We start from the raw sequence: 21,562 nt of genomic DNA on the forward strand, positions 1-21,562 counted from the left end.
AGGATCAAATAAGGTATACACGGTGGCTTGCAATGATATGTTTGTTACCCCTTGGAGTGTGTTTGTTGCTAGCTGACAATCTTGTGATTTTCCAATCTCTTATGATAATTTCGATTTTTTTAGCCTTTACTTCGTTTGATTTAGATTCAAATTGATGGGATACACAGTGGAAGGAGAAGGGAGGATTGAAGGAAGAAAGGATGAAGGAGAAGGGAGCATTGAAGACAAGAAGGAAGATGAATAAAAAAAACTTACATTTTTTGCTAGTTATTAGTTGCAATATCTTTATTTTGCTAATGGCATCAACTTCAAATGAATACAATGATCATTTTGAATCAATTTAAAAAGATAAAGGATCAAAGATTGAAGAAAGAACACACAAAGAAGAGGAGGAAGACAAAAAAAATCTTACATTTTTTTTGGCAATTTTTAACCGTCAATATCTTTATTTTCTTAATGACATCAACTTGAAATGAATTTTGAATCAATTTTAAAATATAAAGGATAAAAAAAATTAAAAAAATTAAGGACCATAATAAAAAAAATAAAAGACCAAATAAGTCATTTGATCTTTTATATATATATATATATATATATATCATACTAGTGCAAAAAGAGCTGGTATCTATTGTTTCATCATAATGTCAGATTCAATCATGTCCACGAGTGAAAGTGACATGTTTTTGGAGGATCTACACCCATTGTATAGTTTATTTTAATATATGAAGACTCATGCCCGAAGGAAGCCCAAAAAATTCAAATAACTATAGCGTACACAGAGAAAATACTTTTAATTCCTAAATTTTAACTTTTTCAAGTATTAAATATAATAATATTACAATTTCTAAAAAAGATGATTATTCACATGTGATATTTCATCTATTCGTATTATTTATGAATAGAGAAAATATTTTGTATATAATAAAATATATTACTTTTAATGAGATTGGGTGTCTGTATTTTTAGGAAATATATATATTTATCATATTTGTACACAAAATGTCTCTATTTATTATCAAAGGGGTCTAACTTAGTTAATTGAATATATTAGATGAATTATTATAAACTTCCTAATATCTATCTTTCCCATATATTATTTTCCCATAGACCTATAAAATGTTGGAACCAACCCTACTTGTAATATAAACTCTTATGTAATAAATTGATTTAATTGTTGATCCTTTTATTTCATGTGAATTTCAATTCCTTGTTCTTATAAGTACTTATCAAGAATGAATAAATTATGCAGGTTGTTGTCCAACCCATTTTTAGTGCAGTTGAAACATGGGCTAGCCAAAGGAGGCCAAACTCAAGTTTTTTTTAATGGAAAATACCCCTTTAGCATTGGGAAAATGAAGTTCAGCCTTAGCTTCTTTAGGCTACTTTGGAGAAGCATATTTGTGGTGCTAGTGACTATCCTAGGGATGACCATGCCTTTTTCTAATGAGAGGCTTACCCTTTTAGGGTCCACGGGGTTCTATCCATTAACCATATATTTTCCGGTGGAGATGGACATTGCAAAAAGAAGATCAAAAGAGGAGCAATGAGATGGCTAGGACTTAAAACTTTCAGCTTGGTTTTCATGTTACTGTCAATGGCTATAGCATGTGCTGCTATTCATGGAATGAATCAAGCTCTTTGCAAATACAAGTTCTTCATATATAAAGAGTAGCTAGTGAGTTGTGAGTATCATGTGAAAACTTTTAAAAGTATGCTTGAGAATAAAAGGAGTTGAAAAGAAAAAAAATATATGGTTAATTGCTATTTGGAAGTTAAAACTTCAAAATAAAAATTTTATAACTTAAAGGAAAATTATTTAACAAATTACATTTTTATTTTAGCTTAAAAGAGATTATCTAGAAAGGATTAGGAGGAGAGTGATATTAAAGAGAAAGAGAGGAAACACAAAAGATGAGAAGCTGTTTTTTTTTCAACGTAATTCATCAAACTATAAAAAAAATAAAACTAGTAGTTTAACTCATGAATGACATGAGATAAATGTTTGTTTTTATATAATTAAAATTTATCATAAATAAATGTTTTTTTTCTCACATTTATCTCATGAATGACATGAGATAAATGTTTGTTTTTATATAATTTCTTAATTACTGATATTTATTTTTTTTTATCAAAATTCAATTCACACATTGTGATAAAAAAAATGGGATAAAAGATATTGGTGATTAAGAATATAAATATACATATAAAGAAACATAATAGTAGTTTGAGAAAGTTCACTATAAATGTATATTTAAAGAAAAAAAAAGAAAAGTATAAAATATATAATTAAGAAGATAAAGAAAGAGAGAATCTTACTTTTTATATTGTGTATTTTAATTTAGATCACAATTAATATTAATTTTTTTATATAAAAATTAAAGTGATCCATATTTTAACAAATTCATGATGGCAAGCTTTTTAAAAATATTATGAAAATTTGTAAGCACAAGAGTTCCATTCCCTATAAATATGAGAATTTCTAAAATTCATGCTAGATGTAAGTTATAGAAAATTTCCCATCTATTTATAGGATTCTAGAGCTAAATCAACATAGCTAAAAGCTTGAACCACAACAAATGAATCACTTTCTAAGGGACCATGTTTAGAAGGACACAATGAAAATATAATTTGTACCCACTCATAGTCAACCTGTTGACATTTTTACAAAACCCCCTACTAAAGAATGGTTGATTTTGTTAAGAGATCAACTTGGAATGGCCTCAGTAAAGGAATGATTAATGTCTAAATTCCTCACAAGTCATATTTTGCATCCAAATGACATATCATCCAAACACGAAAACAAAAATGACAATGTAAACGACTGCAAATGAAAATGATAACGTACATTATGCGAACCTGGAGCAACAATGAAAATGAACACACAAAAATTTCAAATGATAATGTACATGACGTGAATCTGAGTGAAGAGCGAAGCACGAAGAGGCAATGACCAACGAATGTCAAGAAACATTCGCTACTAGCGGAGGGAAGGGTTGATGATAAGAACGAGGGAGACCTCAACTGGAAAATGGAGGGAATACAAAGACACGTTCTTGGACCACACTGAAAAAACCCAATGCAATTGCAATCTAAAGTAGTGAAACAATTTTGGGGAAAATGGATTTACTTAATTTTTGAATGGTTTTTATCCTAACTTATCATAATTTTTCAATTCAGTCCAAGGACTTGCCACATAGGTTTGCTTACATGGACAAAGACTTGTCACATAGACATCTGACTAATAGTGCAAATTGGATTTTAATGGTAGAGACTTATTTGCACAACAGATGTAAAGACAGGGACCATTGTTTACATTTCAAAAAGATAGGGACTAATTTGCAAAATGGGTCAAAAGTTAGGGACCAAAATGCCTATTTTCTCGATTTTGATGTAATCTTTGTAGTGTTGGATATATGAACACTTTCCTTTAGTTGGGAGTGTATGAATGATCTGGACTATGATGACGTGTCACCACGTGCTTGTCATTGGATTGCTATGAAGGCTTCTTTGAGGTCCATATCTACATCGACATACATGCAACGTCTAGATGGACTCAGGATTCCTGATGTTTGTTGGATGCCTTACGGTGAACATCGACCCATTCAGAAGTTCGATTTGATTTCATGTTACTCCGGTCATCTACAATAGAGGCCCGTTGCTGTTAGACACCGACAAGAGAGAGTCATGCACTAGTTTGAATACGTGCAGAGTATTCCTCTAGAGGCTATAGATTCATAGGTGTCGTTTGAAGAAATTGATGACCAATGGATGCACTACTCAGACCATCTTGCACTAGCAGGTCAGATTTATGTTGTGCCAGGACGGTGTGCACTCGAGTACATGGTTCTTCCTCATTTCTCATTCATTCATGATAGCGGCATAGCCATCAGATCCGCTGACAACAAGTAATTCCCAAAGTCTTTCAATTCTCACGTCGCATTCCGTTTCATGTTAGAGCAATCACGTTTTCCTCCACCATATCGTGCAACTTGAACCTAATTCCTAAGTTCTTTCCCACGCCGCATCTCCTTATTGTTCTCACAGAACGACTCTGGTTCACATCAGAGAATTCATCTCCTCTTCGTCCTCACGCTTCATCTCGTTGTGGTTCTCAAAGCACGACTCTAGTTCACGTTCTCTCCCACTCACGTCACATTTCGTTCTCACAACAGACTCTGGTTCACGTTAGAGAATTCACGTTCTCTTTCATCAGTGCCGGAGTTAAATCATGTAATTAAGGATAAGGATTGAAAACTGCTCCATCATGTGCAAGGGGAAGAATTACACCATCACGTGCATTTGAGCAAATTGTCTTCACGAATTAGATGGAAAAAGGTGCCATAGAGGGAGAGAACCAGAGTGCGATCGATTGAAGGAGAAGCTAGAGTCTCGGTCACGTGAGAGAAGGAAGCAAGGATTGAAACTAAATCTAAGGGGGTTTTGAAGGTTTCGTTTGCTTTTCCCATAGGACCGAGTTACAACAATAGACCATGTGCTGATCCAAAAAGAAAAAAAAAAAACCAGCGATAGACGAAGAGAAGGAGAAGGTAAAATACCTGCCACATGCCTTTTTTTAATTGGGTTATAATCCTGTTTATTAGATTTAACCTGATTATTATTATTATTTGTTCTCATCTTCTCACATATATTAAGAAATATTATAATATAAAGTTTTGCTAATGGAAACTGGAATTCTGCCACATGTAATCAAGACATAAAGCATGCTTATTTTTGGTTCATAAGCACACAAAAAAGAGATATAAACTTATTACAGTACTGCCTCAAGTATCTTAGAATATTTTAATATAAAAACAAAAAAAGCAATTCCGATGGCACCATTGTGCATGGGGGGAGTTTCCTATTGCTCTACTCATTCGTGATGTGCTCCATGTATTCCGATGGCAATTCAATCTAAACATCCTTGAATCAAGGGCAGCCTCAATAGTTTCTAATTCATTTTTGTTTTTGTTTTTCTTAATATATATTAAGAATTCTTAAAGAGCAACTTCTATAATTTTCTAATTAAAAGAAGAGATCCCAAAAAGTAAAGTTTAAAAGCATATTGTGAGAAACTTTTAGTATTCAGAGGGCGATTTCTATATGATGCTTGGTTTCAGTAATGATTACACGGCACGTGGAGGCTGATTCTCGTAGACTCATGGCCCAGTATAAACTGCATTGGGAGCTTGTATGCATATCTTAAAGTTGCTATGAATATGAACTATATAATCATGAGAATGGAACTCAATCTAGAGCAAACATGTTAATTAGTAGTTAATTATGAAAGAGGGATTACCTAGAACTTTTTAATTCATTGAATGTGTGACTTACATTGCGTGTTTTATTTCACTTCATCGACCCTTTTGATTTATTTTTTAGTCAAGACCCACCTTGTGAGTCTAGAGGAGAGATTTCCTAGATGTCCCCCTAATAAGAGGCTAAGCAAGAAGGAAGGTGATACAAGGAAGAAAAAATGAGAATGAAAAGTATTGGTAGAGACAAATTACACCCTCTCTCGCTCGAATATTTTTCTTTAATATTGAGAATTACTACATAATTTATCTAACACGTTTTCTATTATTAGAAGAAAACTTTGAGAGTCGCATTTCTTATTAATGACTTTTGTTTATTATTTAATAAGAGCTTAAGTTGAATTTCATCTGATAATAAAAATATTATTAATGTTTCTCATCATTTAATTTATTCTAATTTCACACACACACACAAAAAAAATCTAATGATTACAGCACATGCATTATGGCTTACATTAAAGGGTGGGGTGATCAGAAACAGTTTAAGTGTAATGATTATTTACTCATACATTATTTTCGGACTCAATAAATTAGTTCAATAATTAAAGAGGTGATCTACTAGAAGAGTGTACGTAGGCATTACACAAACAGCAGCATAGACTGTCACAACAGAAAGATATTTCCAAATTAATCAGGACCTAATTAAATTAGATGTGATGGTAGCTGTTCTGTTCAGCATTAATATCAAATGTTCAAATCATTATACCAGAAAAAATTAGAGAGATCATGAGATTTTGTAAACAATAGAGTATGGATAGTCTATGATATATCCATCTATCTGCCATTCAAGAATTAAATGTTCATTTCGGGATGCATCAATTTATTATACACCAAAACAAAGAAAGTATAGAGATCGAGTAGGTTATACTGACTTGTCATAGAAGATTTTTTTGAAGCATTAGTTTATCCCTAGTAAAATTAAAATTATAAAAAAAATGTGATCCCATCATCATGCAGGTTGCAAGCTGACAAAGTCACAATCAATTTAACCTAATGAAACTACATCATGAAAAGAATTTCACCAGTTTATCAAATAATTTGGGAAGCAAAAAAAATTCAGCAGGAAAATCCACAGAAAAATTAAATATTTGTAGTAGTGAATATTTCACATCCATTTACTTCTAAAATTTTGCAGCAATGATTCTTAGATAAACCAATTTCGTCTTCTTTGTAGTTTGCTAGCTATCACAATATTCTATTTTGTTATACGGTCGGTGTCCCAATAAGGTTTACATTAGAAGTATTGTTTTAGAATTAAGTGGTGTTTTATGACGTTGGTACAGGCCACAAGTAGTCCAACTTTTAAAAGTTAAGTCCATAAATTAAAAATATTTGTTGGTTGGAAATAATTAATTAACACGTACGAACGAATTAAGCCTCGGTCAATAATGATGATTATCACTAGAGGAACATTATGCATCACGAATTAGAACAAAATTGCCTGTGATGAGCAAGTTTACCGATGATTATGAAAACAATCATTCCTCAGAGATAAACTGTTTAGTATACCATGGGCTCAACAAATTAAAGTGCTCTCAAGGAGTGGTAGAACAATAAGTTTCACTTTCTAATACATTAATACATTAGCTGCATGTCTGGAGTTCGAATAAAAGATATAAGTAAAAGATGACAAATTATTATTTTCATCAAAAATCTAAACCTGGTTTAGGCACATAATATAGAACAAAAATACATTTGTACAAACGATTTATTTTGTACAGAACTTTTTCCTATTGTGGAAATTAAAAACCAACTGTACAGCAAATTTAAACGTCAATCAAAATCATCAGCGCTTATAAAGTTAGTTTTCTTTTCTCTCCTCCTTGTTTTTCTATTCTGAGAAAAACTACATACTCAATACATAAGTTTTACCTCTTTAGGCCGGGTCAATTCAGTGGGTCCCACACGCTTGCAACGATTTTATATACCTTCCTCTGCTTTATTTTAACATCCACGGGGCCAATCTTAAATAAACAAAATTGAGAATAAATATCAAAAGAAATATTATATTGGGATAACAAAGAATTCTCAATATATTACATTGTATAGTAATAACACCCACAACCCGTTCTAAAAACACGTGACACAGCAACTCCAATATCCTTCCAAGCTACTGAGTTTCGGATGAAATCTTCTGTGCTATTCTCTTATTTTTTATTTGAGATATTCTATTTTCAATTTTTAAAAATTTCATAATTTTAATTCTTATAGTCAATTTTAAACATTGTTTTTGTTTTTGTAAGTGTTGACATCTGTTTATTTATTATTCAAATAATAAATATTTTTTAAAATTATTTAATTTTCAACTAGCTTAACTTATTAAAAAAATATATAAAAATTGTCATGTTTACAATAAGTTAGTTAATTTTAGTTGTTCTTAATTTTCTGTATTCTCCTTTGCCTTCTACGAGTTTGATTAATTACTCCAGAATCCTGATAGAACATAGAACGTATAAAAGACTGTCAATTGCTATGTCGTTATGGATTTTCTTTTTGAGAAACAAAATTGTTGCATTTTGAATATGTTTATATGTGTGTTCGCTATGGTTTCTTGCAGATGAAAGAGAACAAATTACAAGGACTAACTCTCACAAGTTTGATTTGATCTTTAATGAAATGGAAACCTTACATCATCAGTTAGGTATTTATTTTTTTATTTAGTTAATTACCTAGGAAATAATGTTTTAAAAAGTTCTTTATTCCCATTAAAATATTATTATTTTCTTTAATCTGTCATTTTAATTATCTTATATTTTAATTGAGATCTTTTGTTAACTTTTTAAAAAATTATAATTTTAATCTTCTATCTTTTAATTAAAATATTTTATCTCTTACTTTTAAAAAGGTTAGGATTATAGTCTCCTTGTTAATTTCAAATTTGTTGACTTGTTTATTATTTATATTTTTTAATAAGTTAAACTAGTCGAAAATTAAATAATTTTAAAAAATATTTATTATTTGAATAATAAATAAACAGATGGCAACACTCACAAAACAATATTTAAAATTAACTATAAAAATTAAAAATAAAATTATGGAATTTTTAAAAATTGAAAACAGAATATTTCAAATAAAAAAATAAGAGAATAGCACAGATCGAAGATTTCAGCAGAAACTCAGTACATGCCGAAAGGTTTATACAATGTAATATATTGTGAATTTTTTGTTAAAAATTGGAAGGATATTGGAGTTGCAGTGTCACCTGTTTTTAGAACGGGTTGTGGGTGTTATACAATGTAATATATTGAGAATTTTTTGTTATCCCATTGTAATATTTCTTTTGAGATATTTATTCTCAATTTTGTTTATTCAGGATTGGCCCTGTGGATGCTAATATAAAGCAGAGGAAGGTATATAATGGTCGCAAGCGTGTGGGACCCACTGAATTGACACGGCCTAAAGAGGTAAAACTTATGTATTGACGTTTAAATTTGCTGTACAGTTGGTTTTTAATTTCAACTTTTATGATCTCTAAAAATCACTTATTTATTAGCGGCTCAAGCTCCATTTCAAAGGTGAGGAGTGAACCTTCTGGCTGATTCAATATCGCTCAGGGTTCCAAACCAGAAGCAAAGATTCTTTTCTACGATACACTGGAATCGGATCTATCCCTTCCTCCCCCATGGCTTCGCCGGGATTTCAGCCAAATAATACCAACCACAGATCTTTCTTTGATCACAAGCTCGGCCAAATAGTGGGCATCGTGGTCATGGTTGTGGTGGTCGTTGTCTGCGCCATCTTCATGGCTGTCAAATGTATAAAGATGGTCAAAGTCATCCGCCACAATCGCTCCATGGCAAGGGTCGCTTCCGAGCCGCTGGAGCCACCACAAGGAGAGGCTATGCATCAAGTATAGTATTATCAGTTTTTATTCAAGAGTTTTTAGACAAAAAAACAAACAAAAACACGCCTTACTTTTTTCATTCCCTTTTATTATTCTATTGTAATTATTACAAGACGTCTTAGCTTAAGTGTAATGATTATTTACACATACATTATTTTTCTTTTAGGACATGCATACAAGTTCCCAAAGCATAAGTTGAGCACGATGCCCACTATTTGGCCGAGCTTGTGATCAAAGAACGAACTGCCGTTGGTACTTGACTGAATTTCCCCAGAGGCCATGGGGGAGGAAGGGATAGACTCGATTCCAGTGTATCGTAGAAAAGAAACTTTGCTTCTGGTTTGGAACCCTGAGCGATATTGAATCAGCCAGAAGGTTCACTCCTCACCTTTGAAATGGAGCTTGAGCTGCTAATAAATAAGTGAATACCCTATTTTAGAGATCATAAAAGTGGAAAATAAAACCAACTGTACAGAAAATTTACGTATGTGCCTGTTGTGTGATGGGTTTTCTTTTCTGCTATGGGGTGTCTGCGGGAGAAAACTAGCAGCAAAGAAATTAAAAGGGACTTGAATATCAACATATTCATCTTATCCACCGTTAGAGTTATTGGCACTATTAAGTCTTAAACTTCTTTCGAATTTGCTTCAAAACTGTAGGGATAACTAATATTTCTTATTGAGATGGAACTATGAAAATGTAGAGGCTACAAGCCTAGCTAGCTAAGATATCGTGTAAGAATTGCAATGGAATAATAAAAGGGAATGAAAAACGTAAGGCATATATGGTAAAATACAAATAATGGAACACGTAAGGCATATATCGTGAATAGATCATGAATAATAAAAACAAATATCTAAAGAGAGATTAAATATGATATTTTGTTGAAGTTAAATATTTATAGGATTTAGTTTAAAAATTAAGAGAATTAGAGAAAAAAATAAATTAGATTAATTTAATATAAAATTTAATGGTGATCCATTAATAATGTAAAATTGTATTACCTTGTTGACGTCAACCAATAATAAATCAGAGAGTGTGTATGACTTTAAGGTAATCATGTAAAAGTCAATAAGCTTATTAAAATGATGGGTTATAATTGGATGATAATATAATAATGTATATAGTATTTTGTCTTCTTTTATATATAATATTTTATAATTAAGAAAATTGAATTTAAAAAACCAGTGTTGAAATTCCTTCAGCGCAATCTAGGTTTCATTATAAAAAATAATAGCTTTTGATATAATTTAATTTATAATGATGATATATGAGAATGATAAATTTTAATTGAATTTTGGAATATTTGTGATTGTTTATGTCCGTTGACCATATTTCTGAGTAGAGATTAACAAATAAAGTACCAAATTGCAAAGGAAGATTTGCCAAAAGTGAGAGTAGTGGAAGTTGTTAGCATAGTTTTTCAAAAACTAATCTAATTATTCATGAGACCATTGTTTGCTATGAAGCTTTCATTTCTTCAGTTTTACCGTCTGATAAGGTTTGTGCCTTGAAAAATGTTCCCTCTTTTTTTTTTAGGGTATGTTCCCTCTAATAACTACCATAATTATTTTATCCAAGTTTCTAATGTATTTTCTCTGCCTAGATTACTTAAATTTTCATTCATATTTCTTCTTAAATTAGTCGCATGTGTAGATGGGCATTTGGGGGGGTTAAATTCTATGTATGACCGATGCTAGCTTGTAATAGGAGGTAAGCCATTTCTTTCCATACATAGGATTGTGGTTCTCATATTCGTGTATTTGTTGACTTTGGTACCTCTGGCTCTTGTACCCCGCATGTTTCGCTCTTTTTGATAGTATTTTTTTGCCTGATTTAAAAAAATAAAAAATTCAATGAGTAATGGCTCAAATCGTATCAGTGATCAGTTATTTTAAGATTCACAAAAACACAAGGGCATAATACTTTTATTGAGGCACAAAAGGTTGTATTATTCATAATTTTTTTCCTTTCGTTTTCACATTAAATGATTTTATCTTTTTGTTCCTTAAATAATATTTTTAGAGCATTGGTTAGTTTGACTCCTAAAAAAATTAAATGTCTTAATGAAGTTTTCTTATGACTTATTTATCATTGTGTTCAGTTTCTTTAATTTGTCTTATTAAAAATGTGTTCTAAATTTTTATTCTTTTGGTTATTGAATTTAATCTTCTTGTATAAAGCTAAAAATGAATAATTTTTCATATATCATTTACGAATTTGGGTTCTATAATTTGTTTTTAATTGTTGACCCGTGTTTGGCATTACCCTTAATTTCTCCCTCTTTGTTTTTGTTTAAATTGGGTGATAATATGGTGATTATACAATTTATTCCCATCCATCGTAGATCACATGTTTCTCTTTAACAACTAGTTGATGTCTTTAGTTTGACTTGTATGACACATAATAGGTGTTTTTAATAGTAATTTTAGGTTTGATTTCAGACTATACTAATACTACCCTAAAGAAATAGGCACATTCTATTTACATTCCAATTTTGGGATTTTTGAACCCTAAGACTATTTGGAGGGATTTGGGAATTTCAAACCCTAACAAAAGTTGTTCGGTTGATGGGTGAAAGAATGAGTGGAAATGGTGGGTCATCATCTTCATCTCCCTCCCGTTGAAGATGTTAAAAAATTAATTTGGGGTAGTAAAATGAACATTTGTTAATTTGTTAATCTGTTTATTAGATATATTAGGTATTCTCGTAGCATTTTCTATCATTCTTCTCACATTAAGTACCTGTTTGAAAATCTGTTTTGAAAGTTTATCTTATTCAATCACTGAATGATGAAACTTGTCTTTATCAAAACTAATTTTTCTTTTCAGTGGACTACTCAACATACATATGCAGTATGCTTATGTGATAAATGCTTACAAAATTATTATCTCTGATTAACACACTATCAAGTCCATTTTCCAGTGTGGTTTTTGTCAATTATTTCATGAAATTATTAAATGATAAGCTTGTAAAAAATGAAGTCTTATCAGGATCAACCTCAAGATGTTTTAAAACTTAATGAGGAGATTGATACTTTAAGTCTTAATGTCATTTTCGGTCCATTATATTTTGTAGTTGTTTCTCTTTGGAACATTTAAGTTTTAAAAGTTTCATTATGGTTCTTTATGTTTTTTGCAATGTATCATTTTGGTCCTTTTTTATAATTTTCTGTTAGAAACATTAATGTTCAGTTAGTTTTTAAATTTTATAATGAGTTTATGTCACTTTTGGTCTATCATGTTTTAAAAGTTTCATTCATCCTTTGTGTTCTTGAATTGTATCGTTTAAGTCATTTTTTCAATTTTTTGTTAGAAACATTAGTGTTTAGTGTTTTAAATTTTAAAATAGTTAAGTTAACATAATGACAGCTAAAAACCACTACTTCTTTTTCTTATTCAAAAAATTAAAAATAATTAAGTAAATAAAGAAAAAATGAATTTAAAAGATGAATAACAACCTTCACTTTTATATTATTATCATTCAATTTAATCATTTAATAATGATAATAATTTCATTTACCAATTATTCTTAATCATAATATTATGAGGGAATCTTAGAACTTGTGGTAGTGGAACACATTGGGAAGGTGTGGGGAGAACGTATTTGAAAGATCAAGAAATATCCAGAACCCAATTCTTGGGAGTCTTACTAACTATACTAGAGATGTGGATAATAGAGCATCAATGTCCAGGTAGAAAGTGCACTATAAGGGACGATAGAGGTGCATCAACACATATGTGAAGAGTGTGAGGTTCTTCACCCCCAGTCGTTGTCCAATAAAACCATAACTCCTACTCATAAAACTTTGATAATGTTTATTCCACTAACTTTGATAACCTTTCTCGCTCATTCTCAACTCGATTTGCAGTCACCTCCAAGGAGGGATGGAACTAGGTTCAAGCTTGCAGGGGCAATTGCCTCCCCTAAAGATCACTGACCTCTTAATATTTTATTCAAAAAATTAAACTTGACCCCTCTAATAAATTCTAACATACTGTGTCTGTTTACTTCTGACTTGCGGGACCATTCACCAAATCCGTAATTATTATATTTATTGATTTAATATTTTCTATTATGAGAAATCTCAGGCTTTTGTTTTGTGCCCCTCAATTTTATTGGTGAGAAATACATTTAACTATTTCTCGTATATATAATCACGTCCATGTGGTGATTGAGGCAAATTTACCTTAGGGGGCTTATTTTAAAAACTATTTACGGATTGGGGTCTGTTTTAAAAGAAATGACAGAGGGGGTCTGTTATTGGGTGGAATCCGCCATTGCCACTGGCGGCAAAGGTGGAGAGAGGAGAGTGTCACCAGTGCCAGTGGCGTTATAGGCCACGTAGGAGGGAGAGAGGAGAGTGTCGCCATTTGCATTGGCGACACACCTCCATCTGGAACCGCCATAAGGACTGGCGATACAGTCCACGTGGGACTCACCCACAGGGCTGGCGAGACAGCCTCATCCAAGGCCGCCACTCCTGCTGGCGATACACCCCCTCCCCCATTCAGCTTTTCGTTTTGGCGGGACATGCCAGAGTATATATGCCACTGTTATTTTATCAGCTATAGGGCACTGTTAGGGCACATTATTTTATCAGTTCTAGGGCACTGTTAGGGCACGTTGTTAGGGCACGTTCTTGCTTTAGAAGCATGCAGCAGCAGGTCTAGGCATGTAGGAGGTGACATGCATACAAATTTACTTTAATGGCGTGTAACGTTGCATATAGCTTCAGCTTTTGTGTAAATTTTCTTTAAATAGAGTAAACTTCCAACGACACTCAGCACTTGCAAAAATTTAACACTGAAAAGAGTATTAGTGTGGAAGAGGAAGAAAAAGTTTCATTTGAAGAGAGTATTTTGAAGTTTGCTGCTAATTCTATAGTAAGGATGCTTTGTATTTATTTAAATAAAGTCTTCTTTCCTTTTCTTTCCTTTTGTTTATTTATCATGTACAAATTTTTTATTTTGAAGTAACAAATATTATGGTTAGAATCAAATTTGAAGCTCAAATTTAAGTGTATTAATTTTGTAAATTAGATATTAAATTTAAAAATTATTAGTAGTAATTATTTGTAAGCCTTTTTGTTAATGGTTTTTGCGTCTGAAGTATTATTTGACATATAATTTAATTTAAGACAAAAACTAATTAGATGCTATTTCTTAAGTATTTTGTGGTTTATTCTTAGTAGGAAGTTTCATTTTACTTGTAATAAAATTTAGTATAAGTTAACAAAAAGAAATTGTAATTTTAATTATAAAAACAATAAGAAAAATATTACCAATTTTAAAAGTCCCGTCATTTAAATTTATTATCATAAAAACTAGCACGTGAATAACAATTTTTTGGTTACTATATTTATTAGTAATTTATTGATTTTTGATAATTTTAAAAGAACTTTACTTGGATTTATAGATTATTTTATACTTTATGGTAAATAAGAAAAATATTGAGACAGCAAACTAGCACTAGATCAGGTCTAATACTTCTTCACTTTTCGAAAAATAATAGGTGAATATTCTATCTGTCCAAGCAATCACTAGTGCAAAAAATTAAAAAAAATATAGTTGAATTAATTCTTTAACACTCACTAATTTTCTATCTCTTTGTTTTTATCACATATGTAATATTAGTTATTATACTTTAATTGTATATATTTGTTTTATCTGTTTGTCTCACTAAGTTTGAAATTAGTTGTTCACCGAGTATTTTTTGCCTTTCATAGGAAGTTCATACGTGGTGCATGTAGTTAATTAACCATTGAGACTATTGACGAGAGATGGAGAACAATTAGGCCTTATTTGTCTCTCCTCCACTCCTATATATAGAGAGTATACTTTCCTACTAACTTTCTGATATGTATATATATGATATATCCTTCATTACCGAACATATCTCATTTGAGTTAATCAGTACTAAAAAACGGCTTAGAAGATACAAATATTACCAGTCGTAGGCGTGTTGGCCATGTTCCGTCTGAAATTATTTTAAGTGTAATCCTTTCATTTATAACCCTTCCATTTTGTGTAGTTTAAGTTTAATAGAGGAAGCAAATAAATATTTTATATTTGTATCATCGACAGAATATTTAATTTAAGTAATAATTTTATTTGTTAGACTAAAATTTTAAGGTAAAGTTTAAGTGAATTAATTTTTTTAATTAGAATTTTTATTATAAAATTAGTATGAGTAATTATTTATTTTAACAAAGACTATTGTTATGATTAATTATTTTTAATTTTGTTAATGTAGGTATATCATGAATTCAATTATTACAGTGTTGTATTTCAACGGAAGAGTATATGAAGACAATGATGGTGTAATATTTGAAGGCAGTAAAAAGGCGATTCAGATTAAACGCGGAATTAGTTTCAATGCTTTGAAAAAAAAATGGAGATAAGGTAAAGTTAGAAAATAATGAAATTATTTCTACCATAAGTTGTAGATTTTTAGTTTCAGGAAAATATGTTGCGTTGCAAATTTGTGATGACGAAGATGTTGAAACTATGATCGAAAGTTTTCAACAACAACAAATGTCAGTTCTAGAATTGTACGTAGAAAAGGATGTTGCTGGTGGTTCTATGTTTCATGCTGCAAATTCTGTTATGTCATGTGGACATAATGTATCTCATCATGAGTCGGAACTGCCAAGAAATATAAGCAATTTACATGTTGATGAAGATGATGATGATGATGATGATTATCTTGCATCTAACTCATACGTTGAAGAGTCTTTAAATGAAGATGATAGTGATGATGGAATATCTGATACAGACGATGAAGTCACTGGCATCGTTGAACCAGTTTCAATTGTTCACCCAAGCGAAGGTAAATGTTTATGAAATACAAAATTAGTTGAATACATCTATCTTTTTATGAGAATTGTATTTAATGGTAACTAAATAGGAGTAGTTTGTTGACGTGATTTTTTTTTATAAATTATTAGGTGTACCAGAAATTCAAAATCCATTTTGGACTGATGCTATGCATTATAATAATATCAATTGGAGTCATCCGGACGAGGAAGACATTTGTGGTCTGGTCATGCCAACGACTTTTAATGTTGGACAAGAATTATATGTTGGCATGGATTTTGACAGTAAAGATGAGGTCAAAAAAGCACTCAAACAATATGTGATGAAGGTGCATCAAAGTTTTAAGGTTGTTGAAACGAAATCACACAAATATATCGTTTGTTGCCCCAACAACACCGAAGAGTCTCCTTGCCCTTTTTATATGAGGGCAATTTTATCCAAAAAAACTGATGCATGGAAAGTAACACAATGGGGTGGACCGCACACATGTCTAAATATGACTATGACACAAGACCATGAGAAGCTTGATTCAAATTTAATTGCGACTTGCGTAGTAGGTACGTTTTTTATGTTCATATTATCCTACTTTTGTGTTATTTGTTATTTTAATTTGTAATTTTATTTAATTATTTGAATTACAGGCATGATCAGAGAAGATCCATCAATAAAAATTTCTTTGATTCAAGAAAGGATAAATAATAAATTTTCCTATAAGGTTTCATACAGAAAAGCATGGATGGCCAAACAAAAGGCGATTGCAATTGAATATGGCGATTGAGAAGAGTCGTATGCGAAACTCTCGTCATGGCTAACACACATGCAAAATCATTCTCCTGGCTCTTACTTTCAAATACTACATGACGATTTTATTGTTGGTAATAGGATGAGTCGCGAACATCGTCAGTTTCATAGAGTATTTTGGACATTTGGTCAATGCAAGGAGGCTTTTAAGTATTGTAAGCCAATCATACAAGTTGACGGCACACATTTATACGGCAAATATCGTGGGACCCTGTTAATGGCCACATCGCAAGATGGAAATGGTGGTGTTCTTCCTCTAGCATTCGTCGTGGTCGAAGGCGAGACGCTAACAGCATGGTCATGGTTTTTGGCCCACTTGCATGAACACGTCACAGATAAGAATGAAATTTGTCTAATATCTGATCGTCACGCGAGTATAAAGTCTGCTATCGCTAACGAAGCACTTGGTTGGCAACCTCCCCACGGTTATCATGTGTACTGCATCCGACACATAGCCAGCAATTTCAATCGCAAATTCAACAACGCGAAACAAAAAGAGATGTTCAAGAAATTGGGTAAGGTTTATTTTATACATTAATTTAATTTGAGTTTGATGTCTACGTACAACTTTTGATGATAACAAATTTGATGCAGCGTACACTCCTTGCAAGCATGTGTTTGATCAAAACTTATAAAAATTTCGTCAATTGAGTCCAACCATAGCAAGATGGATTGATCGCATTTCAAAGGAAAAATGGAACATGGCTTACGATACATTTGGACGACGATATGGTCACATGACAACCAACCTATCAGAATGTGTGAATAAGGTGTTGAAAGATTGTCGCAGCATTCTAATAACAGCGTTGGTCAAGTCAACATATAGTAGGTGTCAAAAGTACTTTGTTGATCGTGGTCGCCAAGCCCAAAGACAATTAAGAGAAGGCCAAGTTTATTGTTCTAAGCTTGTTACAGAAATGGGCAGTTAACTTGAATGACCATTATTGTCAATGTGGAAGGTATTCTGTGCTTCACTATCCATGTTCACACATTATTGCAGCTTGTGGTTACGTGAGCATGAACTACTACCAATATATAGATGTTGTTTACACCAATGAGCACATATTAAAAGCATGCTCCGCACAGTGGTGGCCTCTTGGGAATGAAGCGGCAATTCCTCCTTCTGATGAGGCATGGACACTAATCCCTGACCCAACTACAATTTGTGCGAAAGGTCAGCCAAAATCAACAAGGATAAGAAATGAGATGGATTGGGTCGAACCATCTGACCACCGACAAAAATGTAGTAGATGTGGAGCTGAAGGGCACAATAGGCGCCGATGTCCAATGCAATCTGACCGTGGGAGTAATTCATTTAATTGATTTATGTATGTTACATGACTGACTTGTATTGCTTTAGGTTTTGTTCAATATATTTACTTGTTGGTCTTCAATGAAATCGTCAGTTACTTTTTGTTGAATGTGTACTTCTAATGAAATAAAATTACATTTAGAAGTTGAAATAAATGGAGTGGATCAATCGAGGTTGAGTGACATTTGTGTTGATCGTTAGTTAGAAACGTTAGTTATTTTCTTTTGTCTACCTTAGTTTTTTTTTTAACTATCTACAATGACAAACTATGGACTTAGTCATTATGGTTTAGTGTCTAAGTATTTTGGTTTAGTGTTTAGGGTCTAAACCTTAGGTTTTAGTGTTTAGAATTTTGGATTTAAGGGTTTAGGGTTAAGGGGTTTGGGTTTAGGGTTTAAAATTGAGTGTTTAGGGTTTGGGGTTTAGAATTTAGTATTTAGGGTTTAATGTTTAGTTTTTATATTTTATGGTTGAGGGTTTAGATTTTATATTTTAGTGTTAGGGGTTTAAAAGGTATGGTTATGGGATTAGGGTTTAGTTCTTTTTTTAGGGGTTAGGGCTAAGTTTTTTTATTTTTGGGTTTAGGGTTAATTTTTTTATTTTAGGGGTTAGGGCTAAGTTTTTTATTTGAAGGGTAAGGGTTTAGTTCTTATTTTATGCTTTAGGTTTTCTTCAATGTATTTACTTGTTGGTCTTCAATGAAATCGTCAGTTAGTTTTTTTTGAATGTGTACTTCTAATGAAATAAAATTACATTTAGAAGTTGAAATAAATGGAGTGGATCAATCGAGGTTGAGTGACATTGGTGTTGATATTTAGTTAGCAACGTTAGTTATTTTTATTTTAAGCGTTAGGGTTTAGTTTTTATATTTTATGGGTTAGGGCTAAGTTCTTATATTTTAGGGGTTAGGGTTAGGTTGTTATTTTAAGTGTTAGGGTTTAGTGCTTATTTTTAGGGGTAGGGTTAGTTTTTTTATTTTAAGTGTTAGGCTTTAGTTATGAACATTTTAGGGGTTAGGGTTAGTTTTATTATTTTAATGGGTAGGGTTTAATTCTTATATTTTATGGTTAGGGTTAGTTTTTTATTTTAAGGGTTAGGGTTTAATTCTTATTTCTTCGTCAGCCTCCGCAGAAAATGCGTGACACAAATCAACACCGAATAAGTCACCCGCATTAGGTATTTGTCTCGGTACATTCCATTGTGTTCCTAATGGGGCATTAGGTGTTGGAATTGGGCCATGATATTGCTGTGAAGGGGTCATTGTGGGCCATGAAAAATAAGCTTGTGTTTCCGCAACACCACCGAACGATTGCTGGCTTGCAGAAGTATCAGTGTGATGACCCTGAAAAGGATACTGATACATCTGTGTCGGATACTCAGCAAATGTTTGTGGCGGGTAATACATTCCATGGCCACGCTCCGGCATTTGTTGGGAATATTCTTCCCCTTCAACAGTCTCCCTTCGTCTGTCTATGCCCTGAGTTTCAACACTTGACTGAAGTATATGAAACTGTTGTGCGGGAAATTGACGCTCAGATGTAGGACCATGTGACACTGGCTCAGTGACTCTCTCTTGCTCTTCGGATAAAATTGTAATTTTTTCCACATAAGGCACGAGATCATCAACTGTCCATGTATTCCTCCCTTGAGGAGACACCATGTATTGTAATGTCTCCGCAACTTCAGCCTGCAATTATAAGGGTCAGAAAATTAATGCCATCATTAAAAAAAAATGTTCAAGTTAAATATTCAAAAAAATTAAAAAATACCAATGTAGCCGTCTTTGCATTTTGTGGGTCAACAAACATCTTTGTCTTTCGCCTATATCAGACCATGTAGTCCGAGTTAAAGCTCAATAGGCCTTCTTGTCGGGGATAAGCGTCGACCCTAAATGCATGGCGATTATTCCACTGATGAATCATTGGGGCGAACAATTGCCCCAATTTTCGTCATGTTTCCCTTTTAATGTTATGCCATGAATGTTTAAGGGTTGTGAAAGAGACTCTGGAATTGGTTGCTGCATCCCAAATTGTCTCAATACTCTGTCCAGTTGGTGCCACTCAATAACTTGAAAACAAATTAGTGGCACCACCGCGTACCACGCGAGACTTCCGACTAAACAAACGGGAGGCAACAGTGATATAACGGTTGATGAGTACAGCTCCTACACAAACTGCATATAACAACATAGTTGTGAACATTTTAGTAAAATAACACATATAATTTTTTATTTTACAAATACAATAGCATGTTCTTACCTCGTGACATTTCATAATATCCAACTTGCGACGAAAAAATCTCACATCATCATTGCCGATATGTTGGTTTCCACGTCGCAGCCACCTACAAAGATTAAAATTTAATATATGCTAAAACCATTTATTCTATTGAAATGAAAGACACTGTTAAAAATGACTAACCTTTGCCCCAGTGGTGTATTTTCTACTTGGGAAGGAGTCCTCTTTGGAGCCAAGGTTGGACATCGTTCCCATGCCCACATTTGTAGTAAGATGCACATACCTCCGATTGATTTAGTTTTATAATCGGTGGCATTGCACATCTCTCTGTATAGAAAACCAAGTACGGCAGCTCCCCATGCATATCTGCCACATTCTTCAAAGTCACGTAAAAATTGAAGGTACCTTAGCGAAACTTTGTTACTGCTTTTGTCAACGAACAAGACACCTCCAATGAATCTCAGTATCCATGCACGAGCAAACCTTCGTACTTGTTCTTCGTCGTCGTCATTATTTATTTGTGCAAAATGGTGAGCCAGCCAACTTAATTTAACCACACTACCTCTAATTTCATCTTATGTGGTCTGACTCCCAATAATTCCTCACATAAATCAGCCCAATCAAGATTTGTTGGACCGATTAATGGTAAACCATCCACACTTATACCTAACAATACAGAGACGTCTTGGAGAGTAATAGTACATTCTCCGCATCTCATGTGAAACGTATGTGTTTCCGGCCTCCATCTTTCTATCAGAGCACTAATTAATGAGACATTTATTTTTAAGTACCCCATCTTGATAATCCAGGTGAAACCAGATTGTAGAAGAAAAGGAAAAATTTGCTCAGGAATTTGTTCTTCCCCTTGATACGTGGGAACAACTCGTCTGATATGTAATTTCCGATCTTCTTCCCGATTCCAAACATGTTGTGAAACATGCTTAGGTTACATCCATAATACATCAGCATCGATGGGGCCAGACTTAATGTTAATATGTGATGAAGATGATGATGAAGATGCCATTGCTACTACAAAATAAAATATAATACAATATATTCACAAATCAATTTATACATTATTTGTAGATAATATAAATTAAATTAAACTACGCACATTTATAAAAACATTACTAAATATATAACAATAAATTTGAAAAAAATCAAACTGGCCAATTTTTAATATATTCTATACATAAATTAAAATACATGTGAACAAAACTTTAAACAAATAATTTTT

At 32.4% G+C, this 21,562-nt stretch overlaps 1 protein-coding gene and 1 long non-coding RNA gene across 2 annotated transcripts; one reads left to right on the forward strand and one right to left on the reverse strand.

Annotated features, from left to right (window-relative positions):
- The first annotated feature begins 8,809 nt into the window (after positions 1–8,809).
- On the forward strand, positions 8,810–9,759 carry LOC114383116. Its single transcript, XR_003660408.1, has 2 exons — positions 8,810–9,162; positions 9,323–9,759. It is a non-coding gene; the product is annotated as an uncharacterized LOC114383116 (long non-coding RNA).
- Positions 9,760–13,368: 3,609 nt separating this feature from the next.
- On the reverse strand, positions 13,369–20,047 carry LOC114383939. Its single transcript, XM_028343637.1, has 3 exons — positions 19,858–20,047; positions 19,371–19,775; positions 13,369–13,710 (listed from the first exon to the last, which is right to left on the reverse strand). The coding sequence occupies exons 1-3, from the start codon at positions 19,894–19,896 to the stop codon at positions 13,369–13,371; spliced, it is 786 nt and encodes a 261-aa protein (XP_028199438.1). The 5' UTR covers positions 19,897–20,047.
- Positions 20,048–21,562: the final 1,515 nt, after the last annotated feature.

This window comes from Glycine soja, chromosome 14 (assembly GCF_004193775.1).
Source record: "Glycine soja cultivar W05 chromosome 14, ASM419377v2, whole genome shotgun sequence".
NCBI lineage: Eukaryota > Viridiplantae > Streptophyta > Magnoliopsida > Fabales > Fabaceae > Glycine > Glycine soja.